Source organism: Perognathus longimembris, chromosome 6 (assembly GCF_023159225.1).
Source record: "Perognathus longimembris pacificus isolate PPM17 chromosome 6, ASM2315922v1, whole genome shotgun sequence".
NCBI lineage: Eukaryota > Metazoa > Chordata > Mammalia > Rodentia > Heteromyidae > Perognathus > Perognathus longimembris.
The window spans coordinates 69,159,831-69,181,196 of NC_063166.1; the positions used below are offsets into that span (position 1 = coordinate 69,159,831).

At 43.7% G+C, this 21,366-nt stretch overlaps 1 protein-coding gene across 4 annotated transcripts in view; it reads right to left on the bottom strand.

Annotated features, from left to right (window-relative positions):
* LOC125353404 (transient receptor potential cation channel subfamily C member 4 associated protein) overlaps positions 1 to 8,046 on the bottom strand; it is a 53,113-nt gene extending 45,067 nt beyond the window's left edge. For 2 of the 4 annotated variants that reach the window (XM_048349062.1, XM_048349061.1), the window contains exon 1: positions 7,810 to 8,046. In XM_048349062.1, coding sequence (XP_048205019.1) covers positions 7,810 to 7,977 — 168 coding nt within the window. In that variant the 5' untranslated portion in view covers positions 7,978 to 8,046. The remainder of the gene's footprint in view (positions 1 to 7,809) is intronic. The other 2 variants (XM_048349059.1, XM_048349060.1) reach the window with 2 other exon arrangements.
* Positions 8,047 to 21,366: the final 13,320 nt, after the last annotated feature.

Below are 21,366 nucleotides of genomic sequence, written 5' to 3' on the forward strand. Positions count from 1 at the left end.
ACCAAAAACTGCTTGTCAAATGGTATTTCCCACAGGATTGGGGCAGCGACCCAAAGGTATGTAACTAAAACCAAACAACTACTCAACATATAAAGGTCAAAAATTGACCTCTCAGTGGAATACAATAGCTCAAAAGCTATGTATGTACGTTCATATAAGACTACTGTCGACATATTGTCTAATATCGACATTACATTTAAAGCCCTAGGCGAATTTTCTTGGGCTTGGCCACGTTGCTACTGTATATGTTCTTGATACATTGTATACTGTATATATGTCTACCTGACCTAGAAAAGGGAAAGAAAAACAGGGCGTAAGGTATCACAAGAAATGTACATACTGCCCTACTACTATGTAACTGTACCCTTTTTGCACAACACCTTTTCAAAAAAATTTGTGTTCAATTAATAAATAAATTAAATTAAAAAAAATAGTTCCTGAGTAGTCTTTCTTGGGAGTCTACTTAGGAACATACTGCAAGAAAAAAGGAACATAAAGGATTTAGGAAAAGAAGTCAAAAACATGAGAAAAGCCAACAAATGTTCTGGATTTGGTGAAGAGAAGTCTGGAGAAGAGAATTCTGTTGTATAGCAAATTCCAAACTCTAGTAAAGAGAAGACTGGTTGACTTAAAAGGGGTTAATGTTGGGGTCAGATTATAAGTATACAGAAAGCAAATCAAAAATTAAAATGATACAATATTATGCTAGTGAAAGAAGCCAATCCAGAAAAATGAAGGGGAAAAAATTCCCCAAAGCAGAAAGAAAACAGATGGTAGAAGGGGTTGACTTCTACAACAGCATTTTCTACCTTCATACTACAGTGGTAGTTACATGACTATATACATTTGTCTAAATTCACTAATACACTAAAAAGGATGAACCATAGCCAGGTGCTGGCAGCTCACACCTATCTTGAGATTTGAGGATCATAGTTTGAAGCAGCCCAGGCAGGAAAGTTCAGGAGACTATTTACCCACAGTTAAACAGGAAAAAGCTGAAAATGCCAGGAACTGGTGACCTGCATCTGTAATCCTAGCTGCTCAAGAGGCTGAGATCTAAGGATCAGGGTTTAAAGCTAGACTAGGCAGAAAAGTCCATGAGATGCTGATCTCCAATGAGTCACCAGAAAACCGGAAGTGGAGCTGTGGCTCAAAGTGCTAGTTTTGAGCAAAAAACCTCAGGGATAGTGCCCAGGCCCTGAGTTCACGCCCCAGGACTGACAAAAAAAAAAAAAAAGCTGAAAAAGTAGAGGGTATGAATCAAATGGCAGAGCACCAGACTTGAGCCAAAAAGCCAAGTGAGAATACGGGGGCCTGAGTTAAGCTCCAGGTCTTGGGCCTTAAATTGTGAATTTACAATATTGTGAGCTTTAATTTTTATTTTTTGCCATTCCTGGAGCTTGGACTCAGGGCCTGAGCACTGTCTCTGGCTTCTTTTTGCTCAAGGCTAGCACTCTGCCACTTGAGCCACAACGCCACTTCTGGCTTTTTCTGTTTATGTGGTGCTGAGGAATTGAGCCCAGGGCTTCATGCATGCTAGGCAAGCGCTCTACCACTAAACCATATTCCCAGCCTGAGATTTCATCTTTTACACAAGTAAGAAAGTAGATAAAATCAAACTGAATTTCAAGAAATAAGCATGTTATTTAGAAATAAAGTCTGGCTCTCTAGTTTCCTGATTCCTTCTTTTGCAGAAGTAATAGCTACATAGGAGACAGTGCTTGACTCAGGAGTATACAATTCAGAGGTGTAACTGTGAACAGGGTACTGCTTTTTGTTACAAACCTTGAGAGAGCCAGAGAGATCCAATCAGCCAAATATTCAATTTTACAAGGAATTTCTACTGCTATATGTGTACTGTCTTCAAGGCATTATTCTCACTTAAAACTGTTCATCTAGACTTTTCTTTGGGAACAGCTGAGCACTGTGATAAAAAGGCCACCATCCAGTCAGCTTCATAGCTGAATTACTGGCAGATGCATATGGGTTTTTCTCTTGGAGTACTTGTGGTTTGACAGTTCATAGCAGTGATAATCTCTTGCATCATGTTCCCTAAGCTGTCAACCTGTTCAGTCAATGTAACATTTCCAGACCTTTTATAGCCTTTATTGCCTATTTAAATAATTAAGTGATAAATTTCCTAAAAGACAAATTATATATTATTTGTTTAATCTTAAGTGCAAATAGACATTTTAAAGGATTGTTAAGGAAAATTAAATATCTTGTTAGGTTAGTCTTACAATAAATGTTAACCACTGAATGAATACTTGTGTTCTTTAATGGTGTTTATGTTGCTTCAATGTAATTACTGAATTTTAGGTTGCGTGCACACAAATACCTCCTGTCAAAATTAATGGTATTTAAGTACTTATGTGAAGTTGTCAAATTGCCCTTGACAGATAAGAAAAGCTATAGTTGACTTAAATCCTGAGAATTCAGAATACTAATGCTTAGAATAAATATAAAACAGAGTGCCAGGGGCTGGGAATTTGAACTAGTAGTAAAGTGCTTGCCTTGCATTCATGAAGCCCTGGGTTCGATTCCTCAGCACCACATATATAGAAAAAGCTGGAAGTGGTGCTGTGGCTCAAGTGGTAGAGTGCTAGCTTTGAGCAAAAAGAAGCCAGGGACAATGCTCAGGCCCTGAGTTCAAAACCCAGAATTGGCCAAAAACAAACAAACAAACAAAAAAACCCAGAGTACCCCTATAATCCTAGCTACTCAGGAGGCTGAGATCTGAGAATTGTGCTAGCCCAGGCAGGAAAGTCTGTGAGACTCTTATCGCCAATTAGCCACCAGAAAACAGGAAGTGGCCCTGTGGCGCAAGGTGGTAAAGTGCTAGCCTTGAGCAAAAAAGCTCAAGGCTAGCATCCAGGCCCTGAGTTCAAACCCCATGACCAGAAAGAAAAAAAAGTGTTTGTTGAAATTAAGGGGAAAAAAAGTGGGGCTGGGGTACAGATCAGTGATGGTGCTTGTCTACTATGTGCCAGGCACTGAGTTTGATTTCCAGCACTGCAAAAAGAAAATAAAGTAAAAAAAAAAACACATTCCGGTGAAATTTAAATGTCAGTAATCATAAAGGATGCAGTGAGTAGCATCTCGGAAACAAATATCCCATAAATCAGTCTGTCACTTGACTGCCAAACTGAAGGTGGTCTGGGGATGGTGGGGCACGATCTATATGTAGTATGAGTGTCCCCTTACTAATCATGAAGGACCTTCCATAGTAAGGAATCCACATTTGATTCTAGGTTCAATGGGAAGGAACTGGGACAGTTTCAAGCAATTACTAAGACCTGATATGCTTGAAGGATCAAATGTGCTAATGAATGTGAAAAGGCTCAATAAACTCTAAAGTAGCATTCTTGCATATTTTATTACCTTGACAGAGGGCAGAATGAAAAGAAAAGAACACATACTACAATCCAAGTAGGGCAAGTTCATTTTAAATCATGTAGTCTGTACCCTTGTCCAGGCTCCCCTTATTTCCCATTTAGGGAGACAGGGAAGACTACGGAAGATCAGATTTAGTGGAAGAGGAATTGGTTTTCATCATATTAAGTTTGGGATATCTGTGACATATCTATGTGGAAAGTTGGACAAGCATTTGGATACATTTACACATCTGAAACTAAAGAGAGAAATCAGCAAAGGAAATACAGATTTGGGAACTATCTCAATATATTTATTAGTAGTAATACAACAACACAATACAGTAACAATACTAGCTCATCTTTACAGCATACTTAAATAACTTAAGCATACATTAAATAACTTGCCTAAAGACACAAAGCAAGTATATACTAGAGCCAGGTTTCAAATCTTAGCCAATCTTACCCTGAAACTCTTAAAAGTCTTAGGTCTGGCACTAGTGGCTCACACCTTTAATCCTAGTCAGGAGGCTGAGATCTAAGGACCATAGTTTAAAAGCCAGACCAGGCAAGAAAGTCTTTGAGAATCATCTATAACTAACCACACAAACACGCACAAAAAAAAAAAAAAAAAGGTTGTAAGGGGAGCTGTGGCTCAAATGGGAGCTAGCCTTGAGCAAAAAAGCTCAGGGACAGCACCCAGGTCCTGAGTTCAAGTCCCAGGACTTGGCACACAAACACACACAAAAACCTGTCTTGGGATTGCTGAGGAGTAAGTTAGACTGATATTCAGGACTATACAAAGTTTCAATTCAAGCAATTTCCTGAATCCTTAGTATCAAGAACCTGGCATGGTTTCACACCTGCAGATACAAAGATATAAAGAAAATTAAGACATTGTCTCAGGAAGCCCAGTTTAATAACTAGTAGCTGAGAGCAAGTGTTTACTAAATATCTAATATGTGTTATATTAAGCACTTTTTTGGGGGTTCAGGTTCTGGGGCTTGAACTCAGGGCCTGACCACTGTCCCTGAGTTTTTGTGCTCAAAGTTAGAGCTCTACCATTTGAGCCACAGCTCCATTTCTGATTTTTTTTTTTTTTGGTCATTAAATGGAGGTAAGAGTCTCATGGACTTTCCTGACTGGGTTGGCTTAGAATCACCACCCTTACAGAGTGCTAGCCTTGAGCAGGAAGAAGCCAGGGACGGTGCTCAGGCCCTGAGCCCAAGGCCCAGGACTGGCCAAAAAAAAAAAAAGAATCACAACCCTTAGACCTCAGCCTCTTAACAGCAGGCATGAGCCACTAGCACCCAGCTATATTAAACTTTTAAAACGTACTATTCCACTAAATTCTCCTAAAGCCATAGAAGTGGTATCATATCATTTTATAAATAAGGAAACTGAGATTCAGTGAGATTAAGTAACAATCTAGGGTAACTCAGCTTGTTAAGTGACAGAACTAGGGCTCAATTCAGGTCCGTATTACTTCAAAATGTTCTTTTTCAATTAAAGTCCATCACATTTACTACATGGATGAAGCCTGATGACATATTGCTAAGTGAAATAAACTAAGTTCTGCAAAAAGAGCAATACTGCATGGTTCCACTTATATGAGGATTTTTTATCTAAAGTAGTCAAATTGGCTGAGCATGGTGACACTAGAGAAGTTGAAATAGGAAGACAGCAAGTTCAAGGCCAGCCTGTGCTACATAGTGAGACCTTGCCTCAAGAAATAAGAAATCAAGTAATCAAGCTCACAGAAAAAAAAAAAAAGCAGAAGAGCGATTACCAGCAGCTGAAGGAGGGACTTGCAAGATTTACAAAGTTCTAGACAGTGCTGGTGGCTCACGGCTGTAATCCTAGCTACTCAGGAGGCTGAGATCTGAGAATCAAGATTCGAAGCCAGCCAGGGCAGGAAAGTCCATGAAACTCTTATCTCTAATCAACTTCAAAACAAGTCAGAAGTGGAGCTATGGCTCAAATTGTACAGCACAGTGCTAGCCTTAAACAAAAGATCAGGGCTGCACCTCCCCTCCTCAAAAACAACAACAACAAAAAAAAAAGCTAGAGATTAGATGCACAGCAATGTAAATACAGTTGAGATTGCTGACTTATGCAGTTAGTAGTTTATGTTGCACACAAAGACATGTGTGTATCTATATACTTTAAGAAAGTAAAGACCTGGTACTTTCCTATACTGCATGCAACATGGATATGTTTACTCTGTTATGCAAATATAAGTAAAAAAACAATTTATTCTAGAATAGGAGAGGCAAGAGGGAGAAAGATTAAAGAAAAAGCTTAAAGAAAGTTACTAGGTAAGGTAACACATGTGAGATGAAGGTCCCTTTATCCTCACTGTAGTTCTAGGCAGGAATCACTATCTCAACTCTGAAGTAGCTTCTATACCTTTGTACACAGACCAGTGACCACAATGATAAACTAGAAAATATATTCTAGTAACCTTAAACTCAGTGAGTTATTCTAGTTACTTCCCACTGAAACCTTTCAGCAATGGAAACAAATTAAGTTTCCTAAATTGCCTCATTCATGATGCTAAATAATTTCTAAAGTTCCTTATTGTTCTAAGTGTATAGATTATCAAGGAGGGAGGGGTGTATAGGAATACACTAACTACCTGTACAAGGTATGTGCTCATTAAAGCTTGGTTAGAACTGGGTCCAGCTGTTCATACCTATATCCTAGTTATCCAGATGGCTGAGATCTGAGGATTGCAGTTCCAAGCCAGCCTGCACAGAAAATTCCATGGAATTCTTATCTCCAATAACTAGCAAGAATCTGGACGTAGAGCTGTGTGTGGCTCAAGTGGGTGAGCACTAGCCTTGAGTGGAAAAAGCTGAGACAGTGGCCAGGCCCTGCAAGCCCACTACACACACACACACACACACACACACACACACACACAGATGCAGATGTTAGGTCCCTTCCTGACATCCCTTATGTATGCCTATCCCTAATATATCCAGCTCAGTACCTAAAGAGAATTTCCAGCATTATTTTAAGGCAGATAGAGGGGAAGAAAGATATCCAGGGTGATGTCTGGGAAAATACATCACACAGAAGGGCTCTTTTATCTACATCCCTTCCCAAACAGACCTTCTAGCCTTTATCTTTTTAGTCATTTGAGAAACCATTCAAATGGTTCAAAATTCAATATGTAAAGTTATACAGTGCCAAAGTCTCACTCCCTGCTCTCTCCTCCATTCACCCAATTCCCAACCTTCTTCATGCAAAACTTTTTTTTCTTTAAGCTAATATGGGTAAGACTATATTGTGAACATATGTGAAAAATCTAATAATGAAGTCCCCCTGTTTCACTAATGTAAAGCTAATAAAATAAATAAAAATAAGTGAAACTAATGTTTCACAGGTACATTTTTTACAAAGTAAGTTCTGGGACCACAAGGGTGTGAGAAGAGTGAAGAGGCTGCCTCTTAATCCATCCTCCTTACCTTAAAGCAGTATCTTACACACACACACACACACGGAAAACAATCACTGATCATATATTGGGCACAGATTACAAAGCCAGGCACTAAAGGATAACATTAACTTATTAACCTTCACCTTCTTAGTAAGTACCAGAAATGCACTGACATTCTAACACAAGTCGCCTTTGAATTTCACGACGACCTGACAGGTTAATGATCCTCATCCCCCTTCCTACAAATGAGGCACTGAAAGGCAACTCGCCCAAGCCAAGGGGAGAGCAGGGGTTTTGACCATCGCTCTACACTGGCAAGACAGACAAGACTCTTAGCACCCGCGGGAGCCCTGCCTAATAGGCAAGAAAAAGGCAGACAACAAAGAAATATGTAATTACAGACTAAGAGAGTAACGTGAACGGCACGAATTCCGGTGTTGGGTCGAGTAACAATGGGGACGTACTTGAGAAACGAGGAAGGAGGTAGGTGAAGGAAAGGTCCCCGGGAGAAAATGACATTTGGGGATAACGCTTGGGAACCGTTTGGGGGGGGTGGGGGAGGGAAGGCTGCGGATGAGGACAGTCACCACCACCACCCCTTCCCCACCCCACCCTCCAAGGAGCCGAAGAAGAAACGCCAAGGCCCACAGGCGATCGAGCCGACACGACAAGGTTCCCCAGACGTGCAGACGTGGCGCAGGGAAGGGAGGACCCAGAAGCTGGGCCCCGGGCTCGTCCACGCCATCAATTGCCCATAGCAGCCCGGACCCACTCGGCCCCTAACCCGAGACCTCGGTCGGCCGCTGCCCCGGGGGGGCCCTCTCCGAGGGTGACAGCATCCGGGCGGCCCACGACCAGGCCCACCCCGCCTCCCGCAGCTGAGTTAGCGGGGGTGGGCCCCGTCCCGCAGCGGTCCGGGAAGGCCTCTGCCCCGGCCCCCGGCCAGCTCCCGCCGGGTCCGCCCCGCCCCGCCCCTCCGGGCCGGCCTCGTACCTGCACCGCCCGCACCAGGCCCCGGCCGGTCAGCTGGCCCTGCCGCAGCTGCAGGAGGATGTTTCCGGGCCGCGGCCGGCCTCCCCATCCACCCCACGCCGCCACGGTTGCCGCCGACCGTCTCCCTCGGCCGGCCCCAGCCCCAGCCACCGCCGGCGCCGCCGCCATGTCGCCTCGTCGGACAAACAGGAAGCGAGCGGCCCCGGGGCCGCGTCGATTTCTACGGGGCGGCGGAGGGTTCGACGCAGCGCCCCCAGCGGGCCGACCAGGCAGGAGCAAGCCGCGTGGCAGGGGCCGTGCGCGCTGCGGGACGTGCCGGGAAATGTAGTCCCCGGCGGAGTCGCCGCACCGGTGGCGGAGCGAGGAGGTGGGGCGGAGGGGTGGGGGCCGGGGGAGGGATGGCGGGAGGGGATGGCGGGAGGCGAGGTGGGGGGTGGCGGGGGTGTTCTTGCTGCCTTTGTTTCTATCGCTCCTACGTCTGGCATTCCCCCGGGGGCTCTGCCGGGGGGGGGGGCGGAGGAAGGCGGGGCCTGGCGTGCACACGCTTCCACTTCAGGGGGGTAGAATGGAGCCTGCTGGCCCACGAGGGATGGTAGGCGCCAGGCCTGCTGGATGCACTGCCCTGTGGAGTCGGATCGCCACCTGCTTCTCCCCGCCTCCCACGCGCCGCCGGCCTCGGGCGAGTCACCGCATTCTGCCCCTGCCCCTGCCCTTCAGTGGCCTCCTCAGTTCGTGGCCTTGCGTTCCCGTGAGCCGGATCCGTGGGTGCCTGAGGGGCGTGCAGGGCGCCGGGCACGGGTCCCGTCCCTGGGGTACGAGGAGGGCCCGGGAGGCGGGGAGGCGGGAACTGAACCCCCGCCGACCCTGCTCCGGAACGCAGTTCCCAGGGGAATGACAGCTTCTCCCGCCCCCACAAACTCGATCGACCGATCGGCCGGGAGGCGGACAACGGGCTGGGGAGCTAAACACACTAACCGAAGGACGCGAGGGCAGTCAATTGTGACATCACCTCTCAGAACTCTGCCCTCGTTTTCCCCTCGCAGTTGTTCATTTAAGCCAGCATGCTGCTCTTGACAAATTTCTGGGGGCAACATGGTGTTGAAACTCTTCTCCCCCCCCTCCCCTTTCCTATTAGGAAAGTGGCAATATTTGTAACAAATGAACGTGGTTGAATGTGCTGAATGAGGACATGGTAAACACTTTCACTAGCGACTAAGGAGGCTGCAAGGCACTGCCCAAAGAGTGAAAGAGCATCGGATTTCTACTTCTTGAATAGCTAGGATTTACAGGCAGGAGCCACCTTGCCCAGTGCAAAGCACTGATCTGTAAAATGGGGGCAGAACTGTAAACTACTTCGTGGAAGTGTTGGATTAGAAAAGTAACCACACATGCATAGCACCCTCCCCCACCCCCAAGCATTCCCTAGCAAACTGTCAAGACTGGGCAGTGAGCTATCCACGTCAGAACCTCTTATCAAACATACATGTGGTACTGAAAAATGGGTGGCAAGGGGGAGAACAGTAAAAGGAGGTAATAAAAATTATACCAGAACAATAGGTATATATGGGCACTGTCCTAGACCAACTGAAACTGTGGTTATCATTTTTATGATCATTGTAAAATCTATCTGCTCTTCAGCAAGTTGTTGCTGGTTGGAGAAAGCAACAACACAAAGTCTGCATTTTCATTCCAAGTTGCCCAATTCGGAAATCTGTGTAGGCTTTGTGATTGTTAGAAGGAGACTAGAAATAGACACACACACACACACACACACACACACACACACATTTTCATGTGCTCTACCACTTTGAGCCACAGCTCTACATCCAGTTTTCTGGTGGTTAATTGGAGATAAGAGTCTCATGGACTTTTCTACCTGGGCTGGCTTTGAACCTCAATCCTCATATCTTAGCCTCTTGAGTTGTTAGGATTGCAAGCATGAGCCACCAGTGCAGGATAAATGAATCTTATACATATTAAAAGCTAAATACTTAAAAAAAAAAAAACCACACACACACAAAGTAAAGTTCTAGCTAGGTGCTGGTGGATTGCTCCTGTAATCTTAGCTATTCAAGAGGCTGAGAACTATGGATCCCAGTTAGAAGTTAGGCCAGGCAGAAAAGTCCTTGAGACTCATATCCAAATTAACCACCAAAAAGCTGTAAGTAAAGATATGGATCAAATGGTAGAGTGCCAACCTTGAACAAAAAAGCCAAGCAAGAGTGCAAGGTTCTGAGTTCCAGGCCCAGTACTGGCACACATGCACGTGCGCACACACACTCATACACAGTATAGTTTTTTTTTTCTCATCTTATTTGTTTTTTCTTTTGTTTTGTTGGTGGTGGTGATCATGAGGCTTTAACTCAGGGCCTGGGTGCCCTCCCTGAGCTTTTTAACTCAAAGCTAGCACTCTACCACTTGAGCCACAGCACCACTTCCAGTTTTTGAGTGGTTAATTGGAGATAAGAGTCTCACTTGGACTTTTTTTTTCCAGGGGCTGGCTTTCAACCACAAGCCTCAGATTTCAGCCTCCAGCTGAGTAGCTAAGATTACAGGCATGAACCACAAACACCTAGCCTTTAAAAAAAAATGTGTTGGTCCTAGGACTTGAACTCAGCATCTGGACACTGACCCTCGGGTTTTGGTTTGTTTTTTTTATAAAGGCTAGCACTCCATTACATGAGCTACAGTTCCACTTCCAGCATTTTGCTGATTAATTGGAGATAAGTCTCATGGACTTTAAGTGTGCTGGCTTCAAACTGTGATCCTCAGATCTTAGCCTCCTGAATAGCTAGGATTATAGATGTGAGCCACTGGTACCCAGCCAAAATTAAAAAAACAAACAAACTATAGTTGTAGAACTGAATTATAGTGATAGTAATATACCATACATTTTTTTTAAATCATTGACTGTACACTAAAAATAGGTTTCACCACCAGAGGGCATAGCACTCTTCCCACAAGAGGACTGTAGACATTCAATTTGGGTTCATGCTAGAAAAACTGAACCTCCCAAGCTGGTTAATTTTTTTTCCACAGAAATCCCAAATGATTTAACTAAATACGATGATGTTATTTTGAGACTATTCCCTCTTGTAAATGAACTACTGAACTCATCTCAGTTGGACAAACGTTTTCTGGGACAATTTTTTAACTCTATTAAATCATAAAATTGTTTTGTCTTCTTCCTCAATGCTGTGGATTAAACTCAGGCTTTGCACATGCTAGGCAAGTGCACTGCCACTTGAGTTATGCCTCTGGCCCTTTTGTCTTTTTATTTTGTTTTTAAGACAGAGTTTAAAACACAGACCTTTGGGGCTGGGAATATGGCCTAGTGGCAAGAGTGCTTGCCTTGTATACATGAAGCCCTGGGTTCAATTCCCAGCACCACATATACAGAAAATGGCCAGAAGTGGCGCTGTGGCTCAAGTGGCAGAGTGCTAGCCTTGAGCAAAAAGAAGCCAGGGACAGTGCTCAGGCCCTGAGTTCAAGGCCCAGGACTGGCCAAAAAAGAAAAAAAGAAAAAAAAAAAAACACAGACCTTTAACTTCCTATTCTTCTGCCTCTGCCTCCCAAGTGGCTGTGATTCCACCACTATACCAGATCTAGCGGTACCAGCCATGATCCCAGGGCTTTGTACATACTAGGCAAATGCTCTTCCTCTAAGACACTTGAGAAATTCTCTCCCGCACTTCCATTGCTAGGGATTGAAGTCAAGACTTCAAACTTGCTAGGCAAGCACTTGAGTCATGCCCTCAGTCTTTTTGCTTTTAGATTGTTTTCCAGATAAAGTCTCATGCTTTGGGACAAGATGAACGCTGACCAAGATCCTCCACCTCATAAGTAGTTGGGAATACAGACATACACCACCATATCTGCCATTTGAGAAATGATTTTCATCAAAGCAAATTGGCACAGTTATATTCAACATAATAACAGCTTTCTATGTAAACACCCATATCATCCTGTGATGTCATTTTGGACACTATCACATTGTATTTCTACTATACAACTTCTCAGTGATTTGAGGTTTGTGATTGTTGTTATTCTGTTTGTTTGATTTGTATGTGCTGGTCCTGGGGCTTGATCTCAGGGCCTGGGTGCTGTTCCTAAACTTTATTGCTCAAGGCTAGAGCTCTACCAACTGAGCCACTTTGGGGTGGTTAATTGGACGTTTATGCCAAGGCTGGCTTTGATCTGTGACCCTTGGATCATAGCCTCCTGAGCAGCTAGGATTACAGATATGAGCCACTGATGCCCAGCTACACATGTTTTGTTTTGTTTTGTTTTGTTTTTTGTCAGTCATGGGCTTGAACTCTGGGCCTGGGTATATCCCTGAGCTCTTCAGCTCAAGGCTCGTGCTCTACCACTTGAGCCTCCAGAACCACTTCCAGTATTCTGGTGGTTAATTGGAGATAAGAGTCTGCCCGGGTGGGCTGGGGATATGGCCTAGTGGCAAGAGTGCTTTCCTCGTATACATGAAGCCCTGGGTTCAATTCCCCAGCACCACATATATAGAAAATGGCCAGAAGTGGCGCTGTGGCTCAAGTGGCAGAGTGCTAGCCTTGAGCAAAAGGACACCAGGGACAGTGCTTAGGCTTTGAGTCCAAGCCCCAGGAATGGCCAAAAAAAAAAAAAAAAAAAAAGAGTCTGCCGGGCTGGCTTTCAATCACAATCCTCAGATCTCAGCCTCCTGAGTAGCTAGGATTACAGGCATGAGCCACCTGCACCTGCCAAACTGTCCCAAATATGACCATTCAAACATTGTCCTAGTGACATCTTCTGGAATAATATTAATTGGATATGACCCCTGGGGGACTTGCACTTGTCCTTTCAATCAGATCACATACAGCTACAGGGGGAAACAATGTCTGGGCACAGTGACATGGTTCTGCCATCCCCACTGACTCAGGGAAACAGAAGTACTCTGATCACAGCCCAAGCCTGCTAAGCAAAAGCAAAACTCTATCTCAAAAATAACCAACACATTGGGCTGGGAATATGGCCTAGTGGCAAGAGAGCTCACCTCATATACATCAAGCCCTGGGTTTGATTCTCCAGCACCACCTATCTAGAAAACGGCCAGAAGTGGCGCTGTAGCTCAAGTGGCAGAGTGCTAGCCTTGAGCAAAAAAAAAAAAAGTAACCAACACAACACTAGGCATTCACACACAGGAGACAAGAGGAGGATACTCTTAGGAGATGAACACTGAGGTGTTATGCCTATGTGCATCTGATCATATAGAATAATATTCATCAAAGTGGAAACAAGAGGTGTTTTCTTTGCTGCTGTTTTTCTTTTCTTTCTGTCTTGGTTGGTCATTTATCTAGCTCTAGGAGGGTGAGAAGTGGCATGGAAATGAAAGGACAAAGGGTGAACAAATGCAGCAGTGATACTCACTGGATACTGTGTTGAAAATAAACTATACAACTTGTGGGTGGAGACCAGAGGGGAAAACTAGGAGAGAGCAAGGAAGTAGTAACATTGTCCAAAAAGAGATGTACTCATTATTTGAATTATATAACACCAATCCCTCTGTACATCACCTTCTTTTTTTCCCAGTCCTGGGCCTTGGACTCAGGGCCTGAGCACTGTCCCTGGCCTCTTCTTGCTCAAGGCTAGCACTCTGCCACCTGAGCCACAGCGCCTCTTCTGGCCATTTTCTATATATGTGGTGCTGGGGAATCGAACCGAGAGCTTCATGTGTAGGAGGCAAGCGCTCTTGCCACGAGGCCATATTCCCAGCCCTGTACATCACCTTTATAATAACAATTTTTTAAAAACTTAAGGGGCAGGGAATGTGGCTTAGTGGTAGAGTGCTTGCCTAGCATGCATGAAGCCCTGAGTTTGATTCCTCAGTACCACATCAACAGAAAAAGTCAGAAGTGGTGCTGTGGCTCAAGTGGTAGAGCACTAGCCTTGAGCAAAATAAACTCAAGGACAGTGCCCAGGCCCTGAGTTCAAGCCCCAGGACTGGCAAAAGAAAAAGAAAAAATTACTTAAAAAGTCTCTGTCCATGAATCTGTTTTATGCTTTTAAACCTCCTTACTGATGACAAATTAGCATTGGCTGATGGATATCAGTCTTGTAAACAATCCAGAGACTTCTAACTAGAGCTTGATGAGTAAGTGGATGATTAATGCCATTAAAAAAAAACAATTTTTTGTGCTCGTCCTGGGGCTTGAACTCAGGGTCTGATCACTGTCTTTTAGCTTTTCTTGCTCGAGGCTGGCTTTCTATCACTTGAGCCACAACTCCACTTCCTGCGTGGTGTGTGTGTGTGTGTGTGTGTGTGTGTGTGTGTGTGTGTGTGTGTGTTGGAGATAAAAGTCTCAAGAACTTTCCTGCTTGAGCTTACTTCAGACCTCATCCTCCTGAGTGGCTAGGATTACAGGTATGAGCTATCAGTGCCCAGACAGGGGAATGGGAGACTTTTTTCTTTTGGCTGTGGTGGGTGGTAGAGGCCTGTGATCCTAGCATCTAAGACACTGAGTCGGGAGGATTGGAGTTTGAGGTCAGCCTGGACTACACAGTGAGACATTTAAAAAAAAAAAAGTTCAGGGGTTGGGAATGTGGCTTAGTGGTAGAGTTTTGCCTAGCATGCATGAAACCCTGGGTTCGATTCCTCAGTCCCACATAAACAGGAAAGGCTGGAAGTGGCTGTGTGGCTCAAGAGTGCTAGCCTTGAGCAAAAGCAGCTCAGGGACAGAACCCAGGCCCTGAGTTCAAGCCACAGGACTGGCAAAAAACAAAGAACAAAAACGTTCAGCTGGGCACCGGTGGCTCATACCTACAATCCTAGTTATTCAGGAGACTGAGATCTGAGGATCACGGTTTAAAGGCAGCCCAGGCAGGAAAGTCTGTGAGACTCTTATCTCCAGTTAAACACCAGAAAACTGGATGTGGTGCTGTGGCTCAAGTGGTAGAACCCTAGCCTTGAGCTAAAGAGCTCAGGGACAGCGCCCAGGCCCTGAGTTCAAGCCCTATGACTGACAAAAAAAATCAAAGCAAACAAACATCTAGCTTGTTTTATGCTGGGACTGGGGCTTGAACTCAGGACCTGGGCCCTGTCCCTGAACTCCTTTTTTCTCTCAAGTTTAATGTTCTACTACTTTGACTCAGAGATCTATTCACAGCTTTTTGGTAGTTAATTAGAGATAAAAGTCTTTTGGACTTTCCTTCTTGAGAAGGCTTTGAACCGTGATCCTCAAATCTTAGCCTCCTAAGTAGCTAGGATTATGGGTGTGAGCTACCAGTGCCCAGCTTCTGACTTAATTTTGGACAAATTTCATATTTTCAGGACAGTGAAATGATAGTCCAGCTAACTTGTTACACCTTTCACTTAGCTTCTCCTAAAATTAAAATATTAATTTCACATTAATGTTAAAATTAATATCTCATATTAATTTGATATATTAAATTTCTTCTTGCCAGTCCTGAGACTTGAACTCAGTGTCTGGGTGCTGTCCTTGAGCTCTTTTGCTCAAGGCTAGACTCTACCACTTTGAGCCACAGCACCACTTCAGTTTTCTAGTGACTATTTGGAAATAAAAGTCTCACTGACTTCCCTGCCTGGGCTAGCTTTGAACCTCAATCCTCAGATCTCAGCCTCCTGAGTAGCTAGGATTACAGTTGTGAGCCACTAATGCCTTGCTTGACTTTGTCTTTCTAAGGAATTATACTATTAGCGTTCTCCCTAGAGTGTACTATATTTCAGTTAATACATTTGTGATCACTTGCATACCACTCAATGTGGTTACTTCTACATTTTATGGGCTTAAACCCTAGCTACGACAATGGAGGGAAAACATGCAACCTTTGTCTCTCTGAGTATGATTTACTTTACTTAATATAATTTTTCCAAGTCTTTCCATTTCCTTACAAATAGTATAATGTCATTCTAATGGATGAGTAAAGTTCCACTGTGTATGTATACCACATTTTCTTGATCCATTTGTCCACTGAGCAGTATTTGGGCTGATTCCATATTTTGGTTATGGTGAATAGTGCTGCAATGAACATGGTGGTGTTGGTAGCTTTACAGTAACCTGGTTTGTGATCTGTTGGATAAATGTGCAGGAGTTGAATTGCTGGGTCATAGGGTAGCTCTACATTTAGGTTTTTGAGGAACCTCCATACTGCTTTTCTGGAGTGGTTAGCAAGCTTACATTCCCACCAACAGTGCATTAGCGTTCCCTTTTGGCCTCATCCTTTCTAGCATCTGTTGTTGTTTGTTTTCTGGATGATAGCCATTCTGACTTGGACGAGGTGGAATCTTGGTATTGTTTTGACTTGCATTTCTTTAATGGACAGAGATGTTCAGCATTTCTTCATGTGCCTATTAGCCATTACTTTTTCTTCTGAGAAGTACCTCTTGGAGTCCTTAGTCCATTTATTAATTGGGTTGTTGGTTATTTGAAGGTTTCATTATCTGAGTTCTACATATATCCTGGATCTTAGGCCCTTGTCTTATGTATAGCTAGTAAAAATCTCCTATTAGGTAGTATTTCTTTTCACCTTTTTGGTTATGTCCTTTGCTATGCAGAAACTTGTAAGTCTAATGAAATACCATTTATCAAGTGTTTCTTTGAAAAGTTGTGCTTTGGGATCTTTACTTATAAAGTTATTTTTTAATGCTGTAAGGAAAAGAAATCTCAAACTGAGGAAGTGGGAGGCATAGCTCAGGTGGTAAAGTGCCAGCTTTGAGCAAAAGAAGCTAAGGTAGAGTGAAAACTTGCTTGCCTGAGTTCAAGCCCCAGCAACAGAAACAAAAGAAATCTGATTGCTATGCTGATAAAGTATCAATCAGGTTAGAACAGATCTCAGAATGAAAAAGATTCTAATCAAAAGTCTCATCAGAGGGGCTGGGGATATGGCCTAGTGGCAAGAGTGCCTGCCTCATATACATGAGGCCCTGGGTTCGATTCCCCAGCACCACATATACAGAAAATGGCCAGAAGTGGCGCTGTGGCTCAAGTGGCAGAGTGCTAGCCTTGAGCAAGAAGAAGCCAGGGACAGTGCTCAGGCCCTGAGTCCAAGGCCCAGGACTGGCCAAAAAAAAAAAAAAAAAAAAAAAAAGTCTCATCAGAAATTTAATATATATATATATTTTTTATTATCAAACTGAATTACAGAGAGGTTACAGTTTCATACATTAGGCATTGGATACATTTCTTGTACTGTTTGTTACCTCATCCCTCATTCCCCCCTCCCCCCCTCATCAGAAATTTAAAAAGGGAACTTTGTTTCAGATTTTTGAGCATTAAGAAGATAATAGAGGGCTGGGGATATAGCCTAGTGGCAAGAGTGCCTGCCTCGGATACACGAGGCCCTAGGTTCGATTCCCCAGCACCACATATACAGAAAACGGCCAGAAGCGGCGCTGTGGCTCAAGTGGCAGAGTGCTAGCCTTGAGCGGGAAGAAGCCAGGGACAGTGCTCAGGCCCTGAGTCCAAGGCCCAGGACTGGCCAAAAAAAAAAAAAAAAAAAAAAAAAAAGAAGATAATAGGCAGGCTGGGAATAGTGGCAAGAGTGCTTGACTCCCATACATGAAGCCCTAGGGTTTGATTCCCCAGCACCACACATATAGAAAAGGCCAGAAGTGGCGCTGTGGCTCAAGTGGCAGAGAGCTAGCCTTGAGCAAAAGGAAGCCAGGGACAATGCTCAGGCCCTGAGTTCAAGGCTCAGAACTGGCCCGAAGGAAAAAGAAAAGAAAAGAAAAGAAAATAATAGGCAGCAGGATGAACAATTTTATTCTTAAATATTTAAAGATTAAGGTGAACAAACTTCTAGAAACAAACACAGGAACAAACAACAGACTTTGTATGCATGGAATATAAGCTCTGAGCTTTGCCTGAAAATTTGCACCTCTAATAAGTTTCCAAGTGTTGCTGGTGCAGCTTATGCCTGTAGTCTTGGTGTCAATAGAACACCAGGGTCAGTGGGACATGTATGGACTCACACCCTTCCTTGGGCCAAAAAATTTAATGTTTTCCTAAAGGTTAAACAATTCATAGTAGGCAAATATTGTTCCCAATAAAGTCCCCAAAAAGCCAGGCTTTGGTGGCTCATATTGTAATGCTAACTAGGAGGCAGACATCTAAGGACCACAGTTCAAAGCCAGCCTGGGCAGAAAAGTCTATGAGAGTCTTAGTGGTAAAGCACCAGCCTTGAATAAAGAAGCCAAGTGAGAGTGCAAGGCCCTGAGTTCAAGCTCTAATACCACACACACACACACACACACAGAGAGAGAGAGAGAGAGAGAGAGAGAGAGAGAGAGAGAGAGAGAGAGAGAGAGACCAAAACCAACCACTTGCTTAAATTGTTGCAAGAAACAATAGAAATCTGGAATCATCCTGTACCTATAAGCTTTTGAAGGAATGCATGATTAGGCAATTTTGGCTTTGTGCAAATATCACAAAGAATACCTACACAGATCTAGATGGCACAGGTCATCCAGTGTGGCCTCTGGATGCACAGAAACAAACAGTGATGTTCAGGAGACACAGTAAACATGAAATATATGAGGCTGTTCCAGCATAACATAGTATAGTGTCTTAGAGTAAGCTTCTCTAAGTAGGAGTACCAGCTAAAATACTTATTATATAGTATGGTAAACACATAAACCAGTGACATGGTTGTTTATAACCATTATCACGTATTATATGGTACATATAATTGCATGTGCTAGGCTACACACAGCATCACCAAAACACATGAGGAATGCATGACCCATGACGGCAGCTCTCCGTGCTGCCTAGACAAGGGGATTTTTCAGTTCCATTGTCTTTGTGGGACCACCATTATATATGTGGTCTGTCACTGGTCATCAGTATTACATTAAATCAATTTTGTGCATAAACCTTTCACACAAAGAAACTCCTGGGTGCACCTGTAATCCTACTTACTTGTGGGGGAAGGGAACAGAGATTAGAATGATCACACTTGTAGGCTGAGTGGGATAGGACACATCTGTCATACAGTGGGAAGTGTAAATAGAAGGATGTGGTCCTGGCCCTAAGAGAGACTCTACCACAAAAATGGCCAGAATATAAAGAGTTGGAGGAATATAGGAGGCTTGGCTCAAGTGGTGAGAATACCTGCCTAAGAAGCACAAAGCTCTACATTCAAACCCTAGTAACACACACACACACACACACACACACACACACACACACACACACACACACACAAATTCAAGCCGGGCACTGGTGGCTCATGCCTATAATCCTAGCTACTCAGGAGGCTGAGATCTGAGGATCAAGGTTCAAAGCCAGCCCAGGCAGGAAAGTCCATGAGACTCATCTCAAATTAACCACCAGAAAACCGGAAGTGGTGTTGTGGCTCAAGTGGTAGAGTGCTAGCATTGAGCTAAAGAGCTCAGCAACAGCACCCAGGTCCAGAGTTCAAACTCCATGACTAACCACCCCCCCCAAATCAATTTGACTATGAGTATAAAGGTTTATTAATGAACTCAATTGTATTCCATTAATTTAAGGCTGGGGGTGTGTCTCAAGTGGTGAATGCAAGCTACAAGGCCCTGAGTTCAAGTCCTAGTATTCCCCAAAGAAAAAACAATTAGGGAGGCTGGGGATATTGCTTAGTGGCAAAAGTGCTTGCCTCATACACATGAAGCCCTGGGTTCAATTCCATAGCACTGCATATACAGAAAAGGCCAGAAGTGGCGCTGTGGCTCAAGTGGCAGAGTGCTAGCCTTGAGCAAAAAGAAGCCAGGACAGTGCTCAGGCCCTCAGTCCAAGCGCCAGGACAGGCAAAATAGAAAGGAAGGAAGGAAGGAAGGAAGGAAGGAAGGAAGGAAGGAAGGAAGGAAGGAAGGAAGGAAGGACGAACAATTAGGGCTGGGAATATGGCTTATTGGTAGAGTACTTACCTCGTATATATGATGCCCTCTTGAGTAGGTTGAGCCTACTGGTTATAGGCATGAGCCACTGATGCCTGGCTACTGCTTTATTTCTGAACCACTCATTCCTCTACATAGCTGGAAAGGTGGTTTTTACCCCAGGACCTTATATAGCTTTCACTACCTTCCTCACCTTTGCATAGGAGCTTTGGTTAACTCGGCTGCAGTTCCAAGGCAGCCTTGGCCACCTTGATAGGGAGCCCTCCAGCTCTTCTTTTTGACATATTGCCTCGAATAGCAGCTCAGACCTACACTTAATTCCCATAGCCAAGGCATGGTAGGAGGAAATATACCACCCAGAAACTAACAACTACCATTAGCTCTGACTTCTCTTGATACTGTAATCAAGACAGTGTGGCACTGGTGTAAGGATCAACATATAAACTAATGGAATAATTGTTTTTTCTATTGCAAGATACTCACATAGCTGATAAGGGGCAATCATCCCATAGATAACAATCCAGTCAAATTAGAGCATCAGTCCTTTAGGAGCCTATTGAAATAATGGCTATGGCTATTATTTACGAACAATTCTTTTCTTTTCTTTTTTTTTGTCATTCATGGGTCTTGAACTTAGGGCCTGGGCACTGTCCCTGAGCTCAAGGCTAGTGCTCTACCACTTTCAACTTTCTGACGGTTAATTGAAGATAAGAGGATAAGAGTGTCATGGACTTTTCTGCTCAGGCCAGCTTTGAACCATTATCCTCAGATTTCAGCCTCTCCCGTAGCTAGGATTACAGGTGTGAGCCAACAGGGCCCAGCTTAACTAACAATTATTAAAAAATAAAAACAAAATTTAAAATCTGATGATTACTCTAAATCTTAATACCAGTTTGCAAAAAAAAAAAGTGCCACATGTTCAACACAGGAATACAATTAGCCAAATCATTATGGGAAATCTACAGGACAAACAACTCAGTTTCTTCAAATTATTGCAATGAACAGAGGATTAGAAAGAGAAGGGACAAAGAGTACACCTGAGATCAGAAGAGACTGCAGCCATATACTAATTCCAAACATGCATCCTACTTAGATCCTGACTCAAACAAACAACACAGAATCCTGAATCAAACAAAAGGAACATTGAACATTAATTGGATATTGAGAGGTATTATGTAATTGTATTGTTTTTTCTGTAGGTATGCTTTGAAGATGCATTCTGAAGTAAGTTTTTTTGTTTGTTTGTTTTTTGTTTTTGGCCAGTCCTGGGGCTTGGACTCAGGGCCTGAGCATTGTCCCTGGCTTCTTGATGCTCAAGGCTAGCACTCTGCCACTTAAGCCACAGCGCCACTTCTGGCCGTTTTCTGTATATGTGGTGCTGGGGAATCGAACCCAGGGCCTCATGTAGACGAGGCAGGCACTCTTGCCACTAGGCCATATCCCCAGTCCTGAAATAAGTTTTTTGATTTATTTTTTGAGACAAAATCTCTTGCTATGCAGCCCAAGCTGGCCTTAAATTAAAAATTCTCCCACTTTAGTTTTTCAGTGCTGGGTTTACAGGTGAACATCACCCTTGGCTCCTGAAATACTTTCACGGATGAAATAACATGTTTGGATTCTATTCTTTAGTGATTATAAATGAAATAAAATGGGCAAATGAGACCATCTTTGAAGCTGTTTTGTTGTTTGGTTTTTTT